We start from the raw sequence: 14,855 nt of genomic DNA, 5'->3' as shown, positions 1-14,855 counted from the left end.
TTCCTTCCTTCCTTCCTTCCTTCCTTCCTTCCTTCCTTCCTTCCTTCTTACATTCATTTATTTGCTTTGTCTAAGGCCTCAGCATCCTTGTGAGGTTAAAGGACAGCTCGTGGGGGTCAGGTCTATCATTCCACCATGTGGGACCTTGGCTTTGAATTCAGGTTGCCATGCTTGGCACCAAATACCCTCATCAGCTGAGCCATCTCACTGGCCTGAGTTTTCTGCTTGTAGGGAGCAAAGTTTACAAATGTCCTGTGTGCTTCCAAGTAGGTTGTATCCCATATTGTGGGAAAGAAAGATCTGGAAAAACAAAACAAGGAAGAGGTAGGCCTATAATCCCAGGTACTCCCGAGGCTGAGGAAAGAGGATAAGTTGAAAGACCTGCCTGGGCTACAAAGGGGGTTCAAGGTCAGCTTGGGCAGCTTTGTGAATCTTTGTCTCCAAAATTAAAGGCATGTCTGGGGATATAGCTCAATGGCCGAGCGCTTGTCTATCTGTGTGAGGCCTTAGGGTCAATCCCAGTGCCACAATCAAACAGAAGACCCTTGAAAACACACAGTAGGACTAAGCAATAGCCATTCTGAATAACAAGCCATAGAGTGTGGTTGGATTCAAACACACAGCAAGTGGTGACCTGCCTCTGAGGAAAGGCATCTGTGATCAATGAACAGCAATGTGTGAGATGTGCCAGACCACAGTGGGAGGCAGAAAGGCCAGCGAGGAGATCTGAGATGCTTTTACCCTGCATCCTCATGACCTTGTGGACCTGTTACTTTCTACACTAATATCTGAAAGAAAGAAAAAGCCCTAACCTGACAATTCGTTAGGAAACCACAGAAGAATGTACATGTTTGCCAAACAAGTGGGTTTTCTTTCCAGCTCCCAGACTGGCTCTCTCCTTGACGCTGATGGCTGCCTGTATCAATGACACCAAGAACAGGAAACACCCAGTTCACCCACACCCATTCCCCTGGAAACGGCACAGGACTGATGAATCTGGTTTCTTAATCTTTTCAAGGTCATTTCCCAGTGTGGCTGGCTCTGCTGAACCCCCTCAATGCCTGGAGATCTCTAATCACTGTCTCTTAGGACAGAGAGGCTCTGGGAAGTTTCTAGGGTCACCTGGGTGGTAGGCACACTGCCACCTCTGCTCTCATCCACACCACCGGAAGCACCTCACAGCACACAGCTGGGATACCACAGGTGGAACGAGGCAACGCACAGGGGGGACAAACCCCTCTGGAAGAATGGAGTCAGGTGACTGAGCTGTGTGGTTTAACACAGACCATTGTTCAACATGGCGAGGGGAGCGCCCCAGATCTTCACGTGCACACAGCTCATTCTGATCAGATCCTCTCATCTCTCAGTTACCGTAACCTGATCGCTGCAGATGGTTATCAGTCACCTGCAGACCGGATGACTCAATGTGTATGAAACTCCGAAGGGGTAGGCTACAGTAATTGAAAAGCCAATGGCTCACGTTTCTTTAGTAACACACTCATAAAAAAGGTTAGGCAAACCACAAGAGTATAACTGCTTCCAAGGCGGCTCATAGAGATTTTCTTCTGATGAAGACGCAAATGGTCCTGAATGCAGACCTAGAGCTGTCTGGTTGAGCCACTCGTTCTTCATCAAAGTTGGCTAACCTATATTTTGGTATTTCTCAAGTGAGCGACTGCACACTTGTATTGAAGCAACAGGAACATGGTTATTGGAATCCTAGAATCCCAGACTGGGCCACAGACTTAGCGAGCTCTGTCCTCAGGTCAAGATCCACTATTTATTATATATAAGATGCTGATGCTAACGCTAAAGCGACTTTTATTGCGGCCGTACAGTACTGAGCTTTGTGCCACAGACTTAGCCCATGGCCACACTATCAGCCCTTCAAGGCTGAAAGCTTTTAAGGTGGATTACTGTCTCGGACAGGAGAGGAGCTGAGAGCTCAAACAAAGTGCTGCACATTTTCCAAGGTTGTCCATGGTGACTGGAGAGCCAGGTTGCAATTCAAGAGTCACGTCTTAGCACATGCTGGATGCTTTCTTGCTCATGGTGGCTCAGCCCTCCACAGACAGTGACTTCAGACACTCTGCTGGGATGTTCTCATAGACGGGGCAGAGGGCCTAGAGGCAGCAACCGGCTCTTTGATTTTAAATTCTCACAATCATCAGCATGTATCAGAGGTGGAGGAGGCGACTGCAGCCACAGCAAAGGGTAGAAGACTGCACTGGTCTGAAGTGCAGAGTGAGAATGGGCACGGGGAGGAGCAGGACCAGGGATGTGGGAGGAGCAGGACCAGGGATGTGGGAGGAGCAGGACCAGGGATGTGGGAGGGAGAGCATCCAGACATGGAAACAGTGAAGGAAGAGCCCTGTGGGGGTGGGGGTGGGGGGTAGGGAGGCTGAGGCTGGGGCTGGGCAGAGGCCAGCGGGCTGCACTGCTAGGCCAGGAGAGGCAAGTTCCTGGGATTCTACTCTACTGGGAGCAACTTATCAGGGCTTTATTATCTAAAGAGGAAGGCAAAAATGATTTGATCTCCAGAAAAACTGCAAACCCACTATTACAATCAATGCTGGACAATGGAAATATATGGGTTTATTTGAGTCTTGAAGTTCCTCAGGTCACTTAAGTGTGTTTCTTGCTGCTTCCTATTATGTACCATGGCTGTTTGACTCGCTTTACTGCAAGCACATGTGAAGAAGGAAAGGGGGAGGGAGGAAGGTAGGGAGGGAAGAAGGGAGGAAGGAAGGGAGGGAGGGAGAGAGGAAAGAAGGAAGGGAGAGAGGGAGAAAGGAGGGTCAGATAAGCAAGAAAAATGGGGACCTCAGTGGTTGTAATGATTCTGATTTCAACTTCAGGAAGACTGGAGTTACTAACACTCTCTTCAGACAGGGAGTCAGGCAGCAGCAGGAAGGGGAGTGTAAACACTGACTAGGAGGTGACCTGAGTGGGAGACCACAGCTGCTGCCCAGGTCTTTGTCATCTGTGACACACTGCTTGGATATAAGGACTCGCAGGCAGCCAAGACAGCTCTTCACTCTGGACACAGAACAGCTGCCGTTAGGGCTTCCCTGCCACCAGCTCTTGGGGACCAGATTTCTGGCTGCCCAAAGCTCCCTCCGCACATGTACCATGACCTCCTGGGGAGGTCACCCCTGGCAGCAGCAGCAGCAGCAGCAGCAGCAGCAGCAGCAGCAGCATCAAGCTGACCTGGGTCTGGCCCTGCTTTGTTTAGCTCTGTCTCCCCAGTGCTCGCATTTTCTTTCCTTCCTGAGTCTAAGGACTTCTCTGCAGGTTCCCAACATTCTTTTTTTTTTTTAAAGATTTATTTATTTATTATATATGAATACACTGTAGCTGTCTTCAGACACACCAGAAGAGGGCATCAGATCTCATTACAGATGGTTGTGAGCCACCATGTGGTTGCTGGGATTTGAACTCAGGACCTCTGGAAGTGCAGTCAGTGCTCTTAACCACTGAGCCATCTCTCCAGCCCCGGTTCCCAACATTCTTAGAATGTAACTTAACTAAGAACATCTTAATGTCTCTGGAACCAGGGACATAGGGACTCTGGAAAGGGGCCTCTTTAACAGGTGTTAAAACTGCTCCCTGCCGCCGGGCCGTGGTGGCGCACGCCTTTAATCCCAGCACTTGGGAGGCAGAGGCAGGCGGATTTCTGAGTTCGAGGCCAGCCTGGACTACCCTGTGAGTTCCAGGACAGCCAGGGCTACACAGAGAAACCCTGTCTCGAAAAACCAAAAAAAAAAAAAAAAAAAACTGCTCCCTGCTTCTGTTAACCAAAGTAGGTGAGTTCTCATCTCTCCCAGCACAGAGAGAGCTGATGGCGCTTGCAGAAGTGTCAAAACCTCACACACATGTTTATTGCCAGTGACAAAGGTCTTTTGTTTTTCTTCATATTCTTTTCAACACAAGAACTTTCGTTAATGAAGTAGCTCACATGTGGTGAGTTCTGTTTGCCAGGTGGGGTGGGGGAGAAAAACCAGGAAAAAGAACAATTCAGCAACAAATTATGTTTCCCCTCCTTGTGGGAGAGAAATCTGCCCTCTTGTTTTGGGCCAACTATTTGGGGTTAGTCTGACCTAAGGGCTAGCCTGACCTAAGGACCAAACACTGTTTAAAACAGGACAAGCTTCAGGTCAGGATGCTACAAGCGAGTCCATCTTGTCTCTTGGAAAGAGATCATCTTGACATAGATGAGAGGCCCTGCCCCTGCAGGAGTACAGGGGAAGGGGTCTGCTCACCAAGTTCTGTCTGACCTTTGCCCTCACAGTTCAAGAGGTCGGGGGCAGCATGAGCTGATGTGAGAACTGTGCACTCTTTACAAGGATGAAAGGGAATGACTCATTCTTTACGGCCCACTCGGTGCCATTTCCCCCCCCCTCCCCAGGGAAGCTCTTCAGAAAATGGTGCCTTGGAAAGGAAAGGGAGGAGGGAGAGGAGAGGGAGGGGAGCACTAGTCTGGGCCACTGCATCCCACATCCCACAGGAGGTGCTCTGCTTTTCTTCCCTTGACATCACTGCTTTCAGGCACAAAGGGTGGTTCAGCTCGATACTCCAATAGGTTACCCTTTACAGAGGATTGTCTTTTTCTCCTTCCTTCTCTCCCTCCCTCCCTCCCTCCCTCCCTCCCTCCCTCCTTCCCTCCCTCCCTCCTTCCTTTCTCCCTTTTCTTTCTTTTTGTGTGTATATATGTGTATACCTTATTTTGTGTGAGTGTGTCTATCTGTGTGTGTGTCTGTGTGTGTGTGTGTGTATGCCTGTCTGTGTGTGTCTGTGTGTCTATGTGTCTGCATCTGTCTGTCTGTCTCTGTGTGTGTCTCTGTGTGCTTCTGTCTGTCTCTGTGTTTGTGTGTGTCTGTATCTGTCTGTCTGTCTCTGTGTGTCTGTGTGTCTGTATCTGTCTGTCTCTCTGTGTGTGTCTGTCTCTCTGTGTGTGTGTTCTCATGTACAAGCAGAGGCTAGAGGTTCACCCTAAGGGTGTCTTCCTTAATAATTTTTCTTATTTTTTGAGACAGATTCTCTCACTGAACCTAGAGTTTCCAATTTGGCTAGAGAAACTGGCCAGCAAGCCCCTGAGACCCCTGGCGGCGTTACAGAGACTCTATGTGGGCTCTGGGAGATGAAGAATGAACTCCGGTCATCAGGCTTGCACATCACCCCACCCACAACAGGGTCCCACTATCTAGCTCTGCCTGGCCCAGAATTCTCGGTACAGAACCAGCTGGCCTGAAACTCACAGAGATCTGTCTGCCCCTTGTGTGCCCTAAAAAATAAAATCTCATAACAAAGGCTTAGGATACAAGTTAACGCTAGAAGATTAGGAGCATGTCCCCATAACAAGAACACCATATATCTGACAAGAAATCTCTCTCTCTCCCATCCTCCCTTTTTCCCTCCCTTCTTCCCTCCCTCCCTTCCTTCCTCCTCCCTCCCTCTCCCCTCTTCCTCCCTGCACCGTTCCTGGAGGTACTGCAGTACCAGGTCGATGCGTGGAGTGGACGGAGCAAGCTCCTATTCCAACTCCTACTTCCAAAAATCCATTTAATATATTGTCCTCGAGTAGAGGACGTATCAGATATTAAACTGATAAGAACAGATACTACACTTGATCTTAGCCAAAAGGCCGAGAAACATTTGTATCTTTGCTTTCTGAGGCAACATCTCACATAGGCTGTCCTTGAGACAGAGAAGATGACCTTTTCCTTCCACCTCTCAAGTGCTGGGGTTGCAGACATTAGAGATGCCCCACCCCCACCCCAGGCTACTCTGTGTGATGAACGAGTGAACACACGAGCAGCAAGCAGGCTGTGCAGTGCTGTCCTGACCAAGTGTGTGTGTGCAATTTTTTAGTTGGAGTCTGAGCTTTAAGATTTTTTTTCCTCCAGGAAAAAAAAAAGAAAAAAGAACCCAACCAACATAAGCTTTAAAGATGAGGGATCCCAGTCACTAGAGTGCTTACATCATCACATCCCTGAGCGCTTACATCATCACATCCCTGAGCGCTTACATCATCACATCCCTGAGCGCTTACATCATCACATTCCTGAGCGCTTACATCATCACATCCCTGAGCGCTTACATCATCACATCCCTGAGCGCTTACATCATATCATTGTGGCCCTTAGGAGCCACCTTCCAAACCAACAAACAACCCAGGTCAAAGCTCAACACTGGTGTATGACAGGAACTCTCTATCCTTAGGGCCTTGAGAAGAGGTTGCCAAATCACACTGCCAGGTTCTCTGAAACACAAGCTGGTTCTGCCTGAATTCATTTCCCATAGACTCGAGGGGCCTTCCGGGTCATTTCATCCTGATTTAGTTTTCTCGTCCACAGATGAGTAAATGGGGGTCCAGAAAGGATTGTCTAAGCGGCTGAGAAATGCAGGGATGTGTTCTCTGAATTGTGCTACAGTACCATATTCCAAAAAATAGAGAAGAATGTTTTTAAAAACCCCTCAAACATTCCGGGCTCCGAAGCTGACTGTGTTCGGTTGAGACATACTGGTGAGCCCGCTGGGCTCTAGAGTTAGTTCCAAGCTTAGGGTTACACAGATGACCCTAGATGAACTCTATGGGACACTAAACAAGATCAAACTAGTAATTATGCGAAAGAGGTCTGTAAGGGAAGGGGGCAGCTGGCAGGGGTGGGCACAAGAGGGGGCCGAGAGGAGAGGGAAAGGACGGCACTAGGCTCCAAAGGAAGCTGTCAAAGAACAAGCTTTACTCATAAGCAAAAAGAGCTAACTCTCCCAAGTTCCTGATCCTACAATTGAGAAGATGGACCGGCTCAGAAACAGAGGAACCAGGTCTTCCAAAGTCCACTGCAGCAGTGGGGATCCAGGCTGAAATCTGAGTCTATAGATCTGTGTGGGTTTGCAGGTCTGAAATCCTAGGATCAGAAAGCATGGGATGGCTCCCGGAGGAAATGGCAGAGCCAAGTGGACCTGGACACAGGGAACCTTAGAACAGTGACGACAATGACAACGCCGACAACAGCAACAACAGCAAACAACAACAACGACGACAACAGCAACGGCAACACACAGCAACCTCTACCACAGTAAGCAGGGCTTTGCTCAGCCGTAGATTTAAGCCAAGTGTGAGGACGATGGAGCTCCCGGCCCCTCTCATCCCATGCCCCTCCCACATCAGCTTCAGCTGTTTCTAGAGTCAGAGCATTCCTCCAATTAAGATGCACTTGTATAGACTGACGATCCACGTGGATTCACACGAGGGAATCACTGTGTCATTCTGATTGGTCCGATGTGCCTAATCTTCCTGTGGAAGTCATCACATGCCCCCTGACATGTCTCCTCATGGGGAGGTGAAATGATTAGGAGACAAAAATCTCCATAAATTAAAACATACAAACCTCAGCCTGACAGGATTTATTGATGGGTTCACTGCTGACTGACTGACTGACTGACTGACTGATTGACTGACTAATTTTTTTCTTAAAGACAGGATTTCTCATATAGCCCAGCCTGGCCCCAAACTCACTATGTGGTGAGGATAGCCTTGAACTCCTGATGCTCTGACATCTACCTCCTAAGAGCTGAGAATGTAGAAACAATCCACCATACCCTTGGGAGTTTCTCTCTATAGCCCTGGCTGGCCTGGAACTTACTATGTAGACCAGGGTGGTCTCAAACTCACTGAGATCTACTGGTCTCTGACTTGTGAGTGCTGAGATTAAAGGCGTGTGCTACAATTTGTTACTGAAGTGACAAAAAGCACACAGACTATATCCAGCTAATAACAATAAAATAAATAAGCAGAAATACCAACTTCAGTGATTTCAAAATCTATGGGTTCTTTCAATATATAATTCAATTGAAAGTCTACTTATAAAGTGTTACTTAGGGCCAAAAAATCTTCAAGTTAAAAGTAGATAAGCAAACCAGGAGGTGCTGGCACATGCCTGTAATCCCAGCAATTTGAGGAGGAGGCAGAGGCAGTCAGATCTCTGAGTTAGGGCTACACAGAGAAACCCTGTCTTAAAAAGACAAAAAGCAAAGCAAAGCAAAACAAAACAAAAGTAGACAGGCACTTGGTATGTGTAAAAGCCACTAAAATCAATAAATACAAGAAGGTTAAAGTTAGAAGCAGCAAGCAGCTTTACAAAAAGGTATTGACAAATTTTAAAATATTATCGGTGATGAGGAAGAGTTTTCTTAATGTGATAACTATTTTTGTTCAACATCACCAACTTTCAACTTAAAATAACTGACACATTCAACTCAGCTGCTTAATTCCCAACTACAAATCTATTTTAAATACTATGGTCACACGTATGTAAACATCTGGGGAAATAAAGAAATAGCCCCACCGTTTGTAAATCCCAACACTTGTCATTCCACTCCGTGGTGGCTTTTGACAATGTGAAAACCAATGACACAAAAACTAACTTCAGTAAGACAGCGTCAAGTCAAACTGAGTTATTTAAATCCATGTTTTTCCTCCATCAACTTTCTGTTAAAGCCAGCTCTCAATCAAATTCAAGAGAATATGGCGATATGCTTTAGAACATTAAAAAGAAAAAAGGTTAGAGCATGCTAACAGAACCAACTTGTAACATACCATTGCAAAATTTTACCAGATGCTATCTTGGACATTTTACTGGTGTAAGTTGCATAAATCAGATGTCATTCAGAGGGAAGAGGAAGGGACAACATTTTAAACATCAACTACATTTAAGAAACAACACCAAATGCTCCCCTGTTCTGTAGCTAAGGCTTCTGAGTTAATTTTTTAAAAAAATCTATATACTACAGCTATCAAAATGAACCAGCCATACAGAATAAGAAACCTTGTTTTAACAGACTGCTCTAGGCAAGCATGGGTAGGAAACATCTCTGTGTTATCTTATTTAAGGTATCTGCTGTCAGAAGCAAGAAAGGGCCGTGCATTCTTACCAATGAACTTCTGAGGCATTGAGCTTTTTCGTTTAGCCACGTTGCTTGCTAATCTGTCCAGGACGAGAGCTCTTTCACTTCCCATCTCTGCTTTGATGTGTCTTGCCTCCACACTTGCTGGTTTGGAAGAAGAGGGAGAAGAACACACTGGTAAATGGATGGATGGGAAACAGGTGGGAAGAAGTGTCCGGTCTGATGCACGACGCTGCCATTACCTGTTCTTCCTTCTCAAATTTCTGCCCCCGGTACCTGCTGTGGTCAGTGAGGCCGGTTCAGGGGGGCATTCAAATCTTGCAGTCTTGTGCTGAGATGGGAAAGCCCGGCCCATCCCCAGCTAAGTACCTTCATTAGCAAGAGGAAGTGTTGAAGAAACAGCGTGGACGTGGTTGGTTGCAAAAAGATAGATAGATGGAGGTCTCCTAACCCCCATCGGCCTTTCAGATTCTGAGTAACTGCGCCTGACACCTGCACACTAATATAATTCTTCTTAACAACTTCTAAAAAAAAAAAAAAAAGGCACGGTGCCCCAGATTTACTGCTCTGTTTATGCTAATAGCACTTTTGAAAATAGATACACTCACCCAGATAGCAAGAAATCTACTCAGTGATTTGGGTATTGAAATACTGAGTCATTTTTTTCTTTACTACGTTTCTCTCTGTCCCTTATCTTTCACATTCCGTTTCTCTGGGTTCTGTGTGTTGCTTCGTATGTTCTTCACATCTGAAAATTGTTTCCATGAAAGTGTCTCTGAGCCACGCTGCTATCTTGAAATTAAAGAGCAGTCTGTATGCTATATTTCCATTATATTTCTAGTGAAACAGGAGAATAGGAACTGCCTGAGACTGTGGATTAATGATCAACTGGACATCAGAGTGGCACAGACTAGCGTGGGTCGGCCCGGCTGCAAAGCAGTATTGCCTAATTGCCTTAGATACACATGAGACATATCTATAGGAAGGTTCCCTTCTACCCTGCAGAGGGGCCAGGACTGGCTTTCAAAGCTCGCTAGATGATTTTGAAAGGCAGCTGCAACAGGAGACTGTGGCTCACACCTGTGATCCCAATGCTTGGGAGACTGAGGCAAGGGGATTGTCATAAGTTTGAGACTAGCCTGGGCTATGCAAGTAATTTGTAGGCCATCCTAGACTACCATGTGGAACTCTGGGGAGGGAGAGGAGCTAGAATTTCAGTCCACTAGAGGAATATAAAAAGAGTGCCAATATACTGAAGAGTGACATGGGACAAATACAATTGACTCTGGTAGAGCCAGCAGCAAGACATCACGGCTCAAAAGTATAGACTCACTAGCTGCTATAAGTATAAGGCCTAAGATTTTATAATGCTGGGCTGGCTCAAGGATCAATAAATTATTTCAGTAAAAAAAAAAAAACCCAAAGAGTAAAAATACTATGTATGATTATTTGTTATCATTATTATTTTTGAGTCAGGGGTCTTTCTGTTACACAGCCCCAAGGCTGGCCTCAAATGTATGATCCTCTTGCTGCAACCTCTCAAATCCTGGGATTACACATGCACATTTCTATGCCCATGTTGGTTGTAAATATTTCTAAAATTTGTGGGCTATATATGGTCTCTTTCTATATTCATGTTTCCTACTCTACAGCTCTTTAAAAATGTAAGAATCAGGCTGGGGAGTGGCTCAGGCAGTGACATGTTTGTTATCGAAGCTAGAGAACCTGAGTACCACCGACAACACCAGTGCTGTGGCACAGGCCTGTAATCCCAGCACCAGGGAAACAGGGCCATCAGGATTCTAAAGGCTCACTGGCCATGCAATCTAGCAGAATCTGCAAGCCCATGAGAGAGACCCTGTCTCAAGAAATAAGGTGGACAGTGATTGAGAAAGACATTCAAAGCCAACTTCTGGCCTCCAGGCACACCGTACACAGGCAAACATGGACACGTTCATATACCACACGCACACACACATATACAATAAGTAAATGGTAAAATCCCTGTGCACAGACAGATTGCTGGCTGTACTTAGCTCGAGGGCCACGGTGTATGCATGCCTGCTCTAGCAAACACTATGAACTGATGCTATGAACGTGTCTCTGTTTTATCTGAGCACGTCAGAAGGTCTAAACTAAATATCCATACATTTCTAACGTAACTAAGGAAGAAGAAAACGTAATTAGTTTAAGGAACTAGATTTAAAAAGCAAATGCTAGCTTACAGAATGAGATAAGCCTAGGGCAGTTTTGGGAACAGTCAGCACTTGCCCTGTAACAGAAGAGTCTGAGGCATTTGCTGTGCGAAGAGATTCCAGCACAGAGAATTGCCCCACATTCCATGGTCTGTCAGACACATGACCACGGCTACTGTAGCAGAAAATGACTGACAGAGAAAGATCTTCAGGGTAGGACAATCAGTCTGGGCCAGAGAGAGTCAATGCCAGATTGAAAGATGATCATTCCAAGGATTATTTATTTTCTGCCTTAGTACCATCATCAAAAGAACTCTATTTCAGGTGCGATACAATATAAAACTTTGTGTGGTTTTTAAAGTCAGTAATAAAAGAAAATCTGTCTTCAAAAGTAAAAAAAAAAAAAAAAAAGAAAGAAAGAAAGAAAAGAAAAGCCAAAGTGTAGAGACAATGCCAACATCACTTGACTTTTGGCTCTTATCAAAAATAACTCTTGACTCTGAAGACACATATCCTGAGTTCTGCTCCAGCTGTCAACAGGATTTATGTAAATGAACCCACTATGCTCAGGGCCAGGGGCGTGGGCAGCGTTCAGACTCTGTAAGGTCTTCGGACTCTGGTACTTGTAGACAGAACCCTGCTGCCGAGTGAAGTGGGTCAAATTCTGTTCAGTCCAGGGACAGGTTAAAATGACCAAACAGGAAACGATCACACGTATTATTTCCGTTCACACAAACCACCACCAGATGTGGCGCTACCCAAAACCCCTTGAGTAGAGAGATGAAAGGCAGAGCCTGGAATTCGAAGTCAGTTCCCAGTACAGGGGATCCTTTCTTTGCTCTCCCTTTCTCTTAGAAACAGGGGAGCCACGTCTGTACTATAGGGGTGCCATTCGGAGAGGATGAGAGCCTCCACTCTTGTATCTCCTATTGAAATGATTTAGATTGAAATGACGTTGAAAACACTTAGGGAATTTTTACTTTTGACCCCATTTTACCACTGAGTTCTGTCCTCTGCGGTCCCTCCCTTCGTGGGCACGCTGTGACCTAGGACCTAGCCCAAGCGCAGCGCCTCGGCTTCCCACTTATCTTTCAGGAGACGCTGCTCACGCTTTACCAAAGTCAGCATCAGCATCAGCAGGTTTGTGGGCACACGCAATCGACATCCTCTCCGGGTCTGGGAGGATGCCGCTGCGTGGACACGTTGACCTAAATGACTGTAATTAGGGCATGTCACTAAATGGCAGCCTTCTGAGATAACATCGCCTTTCTCATCCCTCGTTACCCACCAAGCTGGTCTCTAACAGTCATTTCCAGATAACTCTCAACATGGCAATCAGTGACCAAATGGCTGACATTTAAAAAAAAAAAAGTAACATTCAGGAGTGTTCACGGATGGAAAGAGAATCTGAGGCATGAGGCTTCCCTATTTATTCCTATTTTATTTTCCCAGAAGTACCTCCTGCAAGAAATCAAGAGGCAGATTCTCGTTCACTGCAGTCTTCCCAGATCTGTCATTCACTGACTCTCAGATCCCAGCTCTCCCAACCACCGGGAAACACCCTTCAGGGGCTGAGATTAACTCCACAGACTTAAGTGTTTTCTAACTGCCAAATGGACAAAGGCTAATGGCAACAACATAGGGTACACTCTTATTTTTTTTCCCTAGACCCCCTGCCTTTCTACTTCCTGACCTGTCAGACAGCTGATGAATAAAAGCACTGAAAAGCCACCTTTTAAACACGAAGTCAGATGTCAGTGTCAGCTGAGCTCAGGAATTGTTTAGGAGGTATACTGAAAAGGCAAAAGAGAAGCCTTCTCTCCTGGTCTTCCCTCCACCTTTACCACTCAACTGTCTATTCATGCATTTTAGACTTGTTATCTTGCTACACCAAGTCTCAGAAATGTAAATGGAGGAAAACAAGTTTGGCAAGATAGTAAGGGAAGAAGATATAAGTTTAAATGATGAAATAGGAAATCCGTTCCTGGGTGCTATTAGTCAGTTGAATGTTGCCAGGGTGGAGATGGGCAACACTGGCACATTTGGTTCCTGAGTGGGCAAAGGGGAGGGACTGCTATTCTGGATCAATTTCCCTTTACATCATTTGTCTACTACATAGTAGGTAACGTCAACTTTTATTAGCAACAGATTGTAAAGACATATTGGAAAAATAACAAAATGTCATGAAAATCACAATCTCAGAAGTATCCCACCGTCTTTAATCCCTGCATGTGCCTTAGCTATTAATTGCTTCCATAAGGGATTTTTTTTTTTTTTAAATCTCAAGTAATTGTAGCTTTGACTACGTGATGGTGTTTTACTTTTTTTTTTTTTTTTCAAAATCCTTCCTTAGGGCTCAAAGTGTTAAATGAAGCTTAACCCAGTCACTGCTTCCTGTCTCTCCTCTGGTGTGGTCAGCAGCTAATAGAGACGGGAGCCAGCAGAGTCATTGTGCAACAAGATTGTCTAGCAACAGATCGCTATCAGAGACAAGGCAGGTTCAAACACAAAAAGTGACACGGAACTGCTGCCCTGTGGAGCAAGTATCGTGAAGACTGTTAGGGAAACAGACTTGATTAAAAAAAAAAAGAAAGAAAAGAAAAGAAAAAGAAAAAAAACTTTTAGAAGAAAAAGTGTGTTACCTTGCTAAAAAATGTAACTTCATCCTGAAACCCTTGTGCTTGCATTAGCTCAACTCAGACAAGCAGAAAGTAGAGAAATGTTAACTCCCAGACACACAAATAAACATAACTCATTGGTCACCTTAGGGTTTTTCTTTCTGACAAGGTCTCTCTATGTAACTGTGTAGAATCTACATTGTAGACCAAGCTGGCTTCGAACTCACAGAGATCCTCTTGCCCTTGCCTCTCGAGGGCTGGGATCAAAAGTATGCGCTGTCACACCAGGTTTTAGTCAATTACTTCATAGATGTTATTATCACAAGCGGTAGAGTGCCTGTCTAGAATATACAAGGCCCTGGTTTGAGTTTCAGCACTGCAAACGAAAAGGTTTATTATTGCCCGAACGATTACTCACACAAAAAAAGTGGATACAAGTATAGTCTGTGTGAAATGAGCCCACATGGACATCAGGAAGACCAAGATGACATGGAGAAGAAGTCATCTATCACTCCTTCTGGTCACCTAGACTCCATCAGGTAGAAACTGTGATGATGTCACCCATGGCACCTGCACAGACTTGGGCTGAACTTGCAATACCTCTCGTGTCTCCGTTAGCACACTGCCTCAGTGGACCGTGAGTTCTTCAGGGGTAGGCACTTAGCTTTCCTCGTCCTTGCAAACAGTCCTGACACAGGCTGGGGCGCACACAAAATTGAACCAGCTGTGTCTGAATAAAAGCATAGATATCTAGAGGTCCCATCGCTTCACACTGATATTCTTTCAGAGGCTGCTCTTTGCTCTGAGGTCGTTATCTGTCTGCTTCCCAGGCTGGGCGGCTCTGTCCCCAGCTCACCTCTCACAACTCCGCCGAGAGTTAGATTACTTAACTTCTCTTTCTTTTGAGATGGGGCCTTGCTCTCCTACCCTCCAAGTCAGAATCATCCTGCCTCAGCATCCTGGGTACCCGAGTGCTGTTGCCACACTCCGCGCTTGGTTGTGTAGCCTGCACAAAGCCGAGGCTTCCTTTGCTACGTCACACTACCACATCACACTGGGCATGGTGGTACATGCTTGTCATCCCAGCATGGAGAGAGGTGGAGGCAGATAGTAGAAAAACTGTACTGCATTG

At 45.8% G+C, this 14,855-nt stretch overlaps 1 protein-coding gene and 1 non-coding gene across 3 annotated transcripts in view; both read right to left on the bottom strand.

The window, feature by feature from the left end:
* The window catches only part of Ikzf3 (IKAROS family zinc finger 3), an 88,319-nt gene that overhangs the window by 7,865 nt on the left and 65,599 nt on the right, over positions 1 to 14,855 (bottom strand). The window contains exons 1-2 of one of the 2 annotated variants that reach the window (XM_028755195.1): positions 9,153 to 9,302; positions 8,938 to 9,054 (exon numbers count right to left, since the gene is read on the bottom strand). In XM_028755195.1, the coding sequence (XP_028611028.1) occupies positions 8,938 to 9,022 (85 nt within the window). In that variant the 5' untranslated portion in view covers positions 9,023 to 9,054; positions 9,153 to 9,302. Of the gene's footprint in view, positions 1 to 8,937; positions 9,055 to 9,152; positions 9,303 to 14,855 lie in introns of those variants that run through there. The other variant, XM_028755194.1, reaches the window with a different exon arrangement.
* LOC114610599 lies at positions 5,466 to 5,656 on the bottom strand. Its single transcript, XR_003709710.1, has one exon. It is a non-coding gene; the product is annotated as a U2 spliceosomal RNA (small nuclear RNA).

The sequence above is a fragment of the Grammomys surdaster genome, unplaced genomic scaffold, assembly GCF_004785775.1.
Source record: "Grammomys surdaster isolate TR1022 unplaced genomic scaffold, NIH_TR_1.0 126048, whole genome shotgun sequence".
Lineage (NCBI taxonomy): Eukaryota > Metazoa > Chordata > Mammalia > Rodentia > Muridae > Grammomys > Grammomys surdaster.
This window is presented reverse-complemented; position numbering and strand designations above follow the sequence as displayed.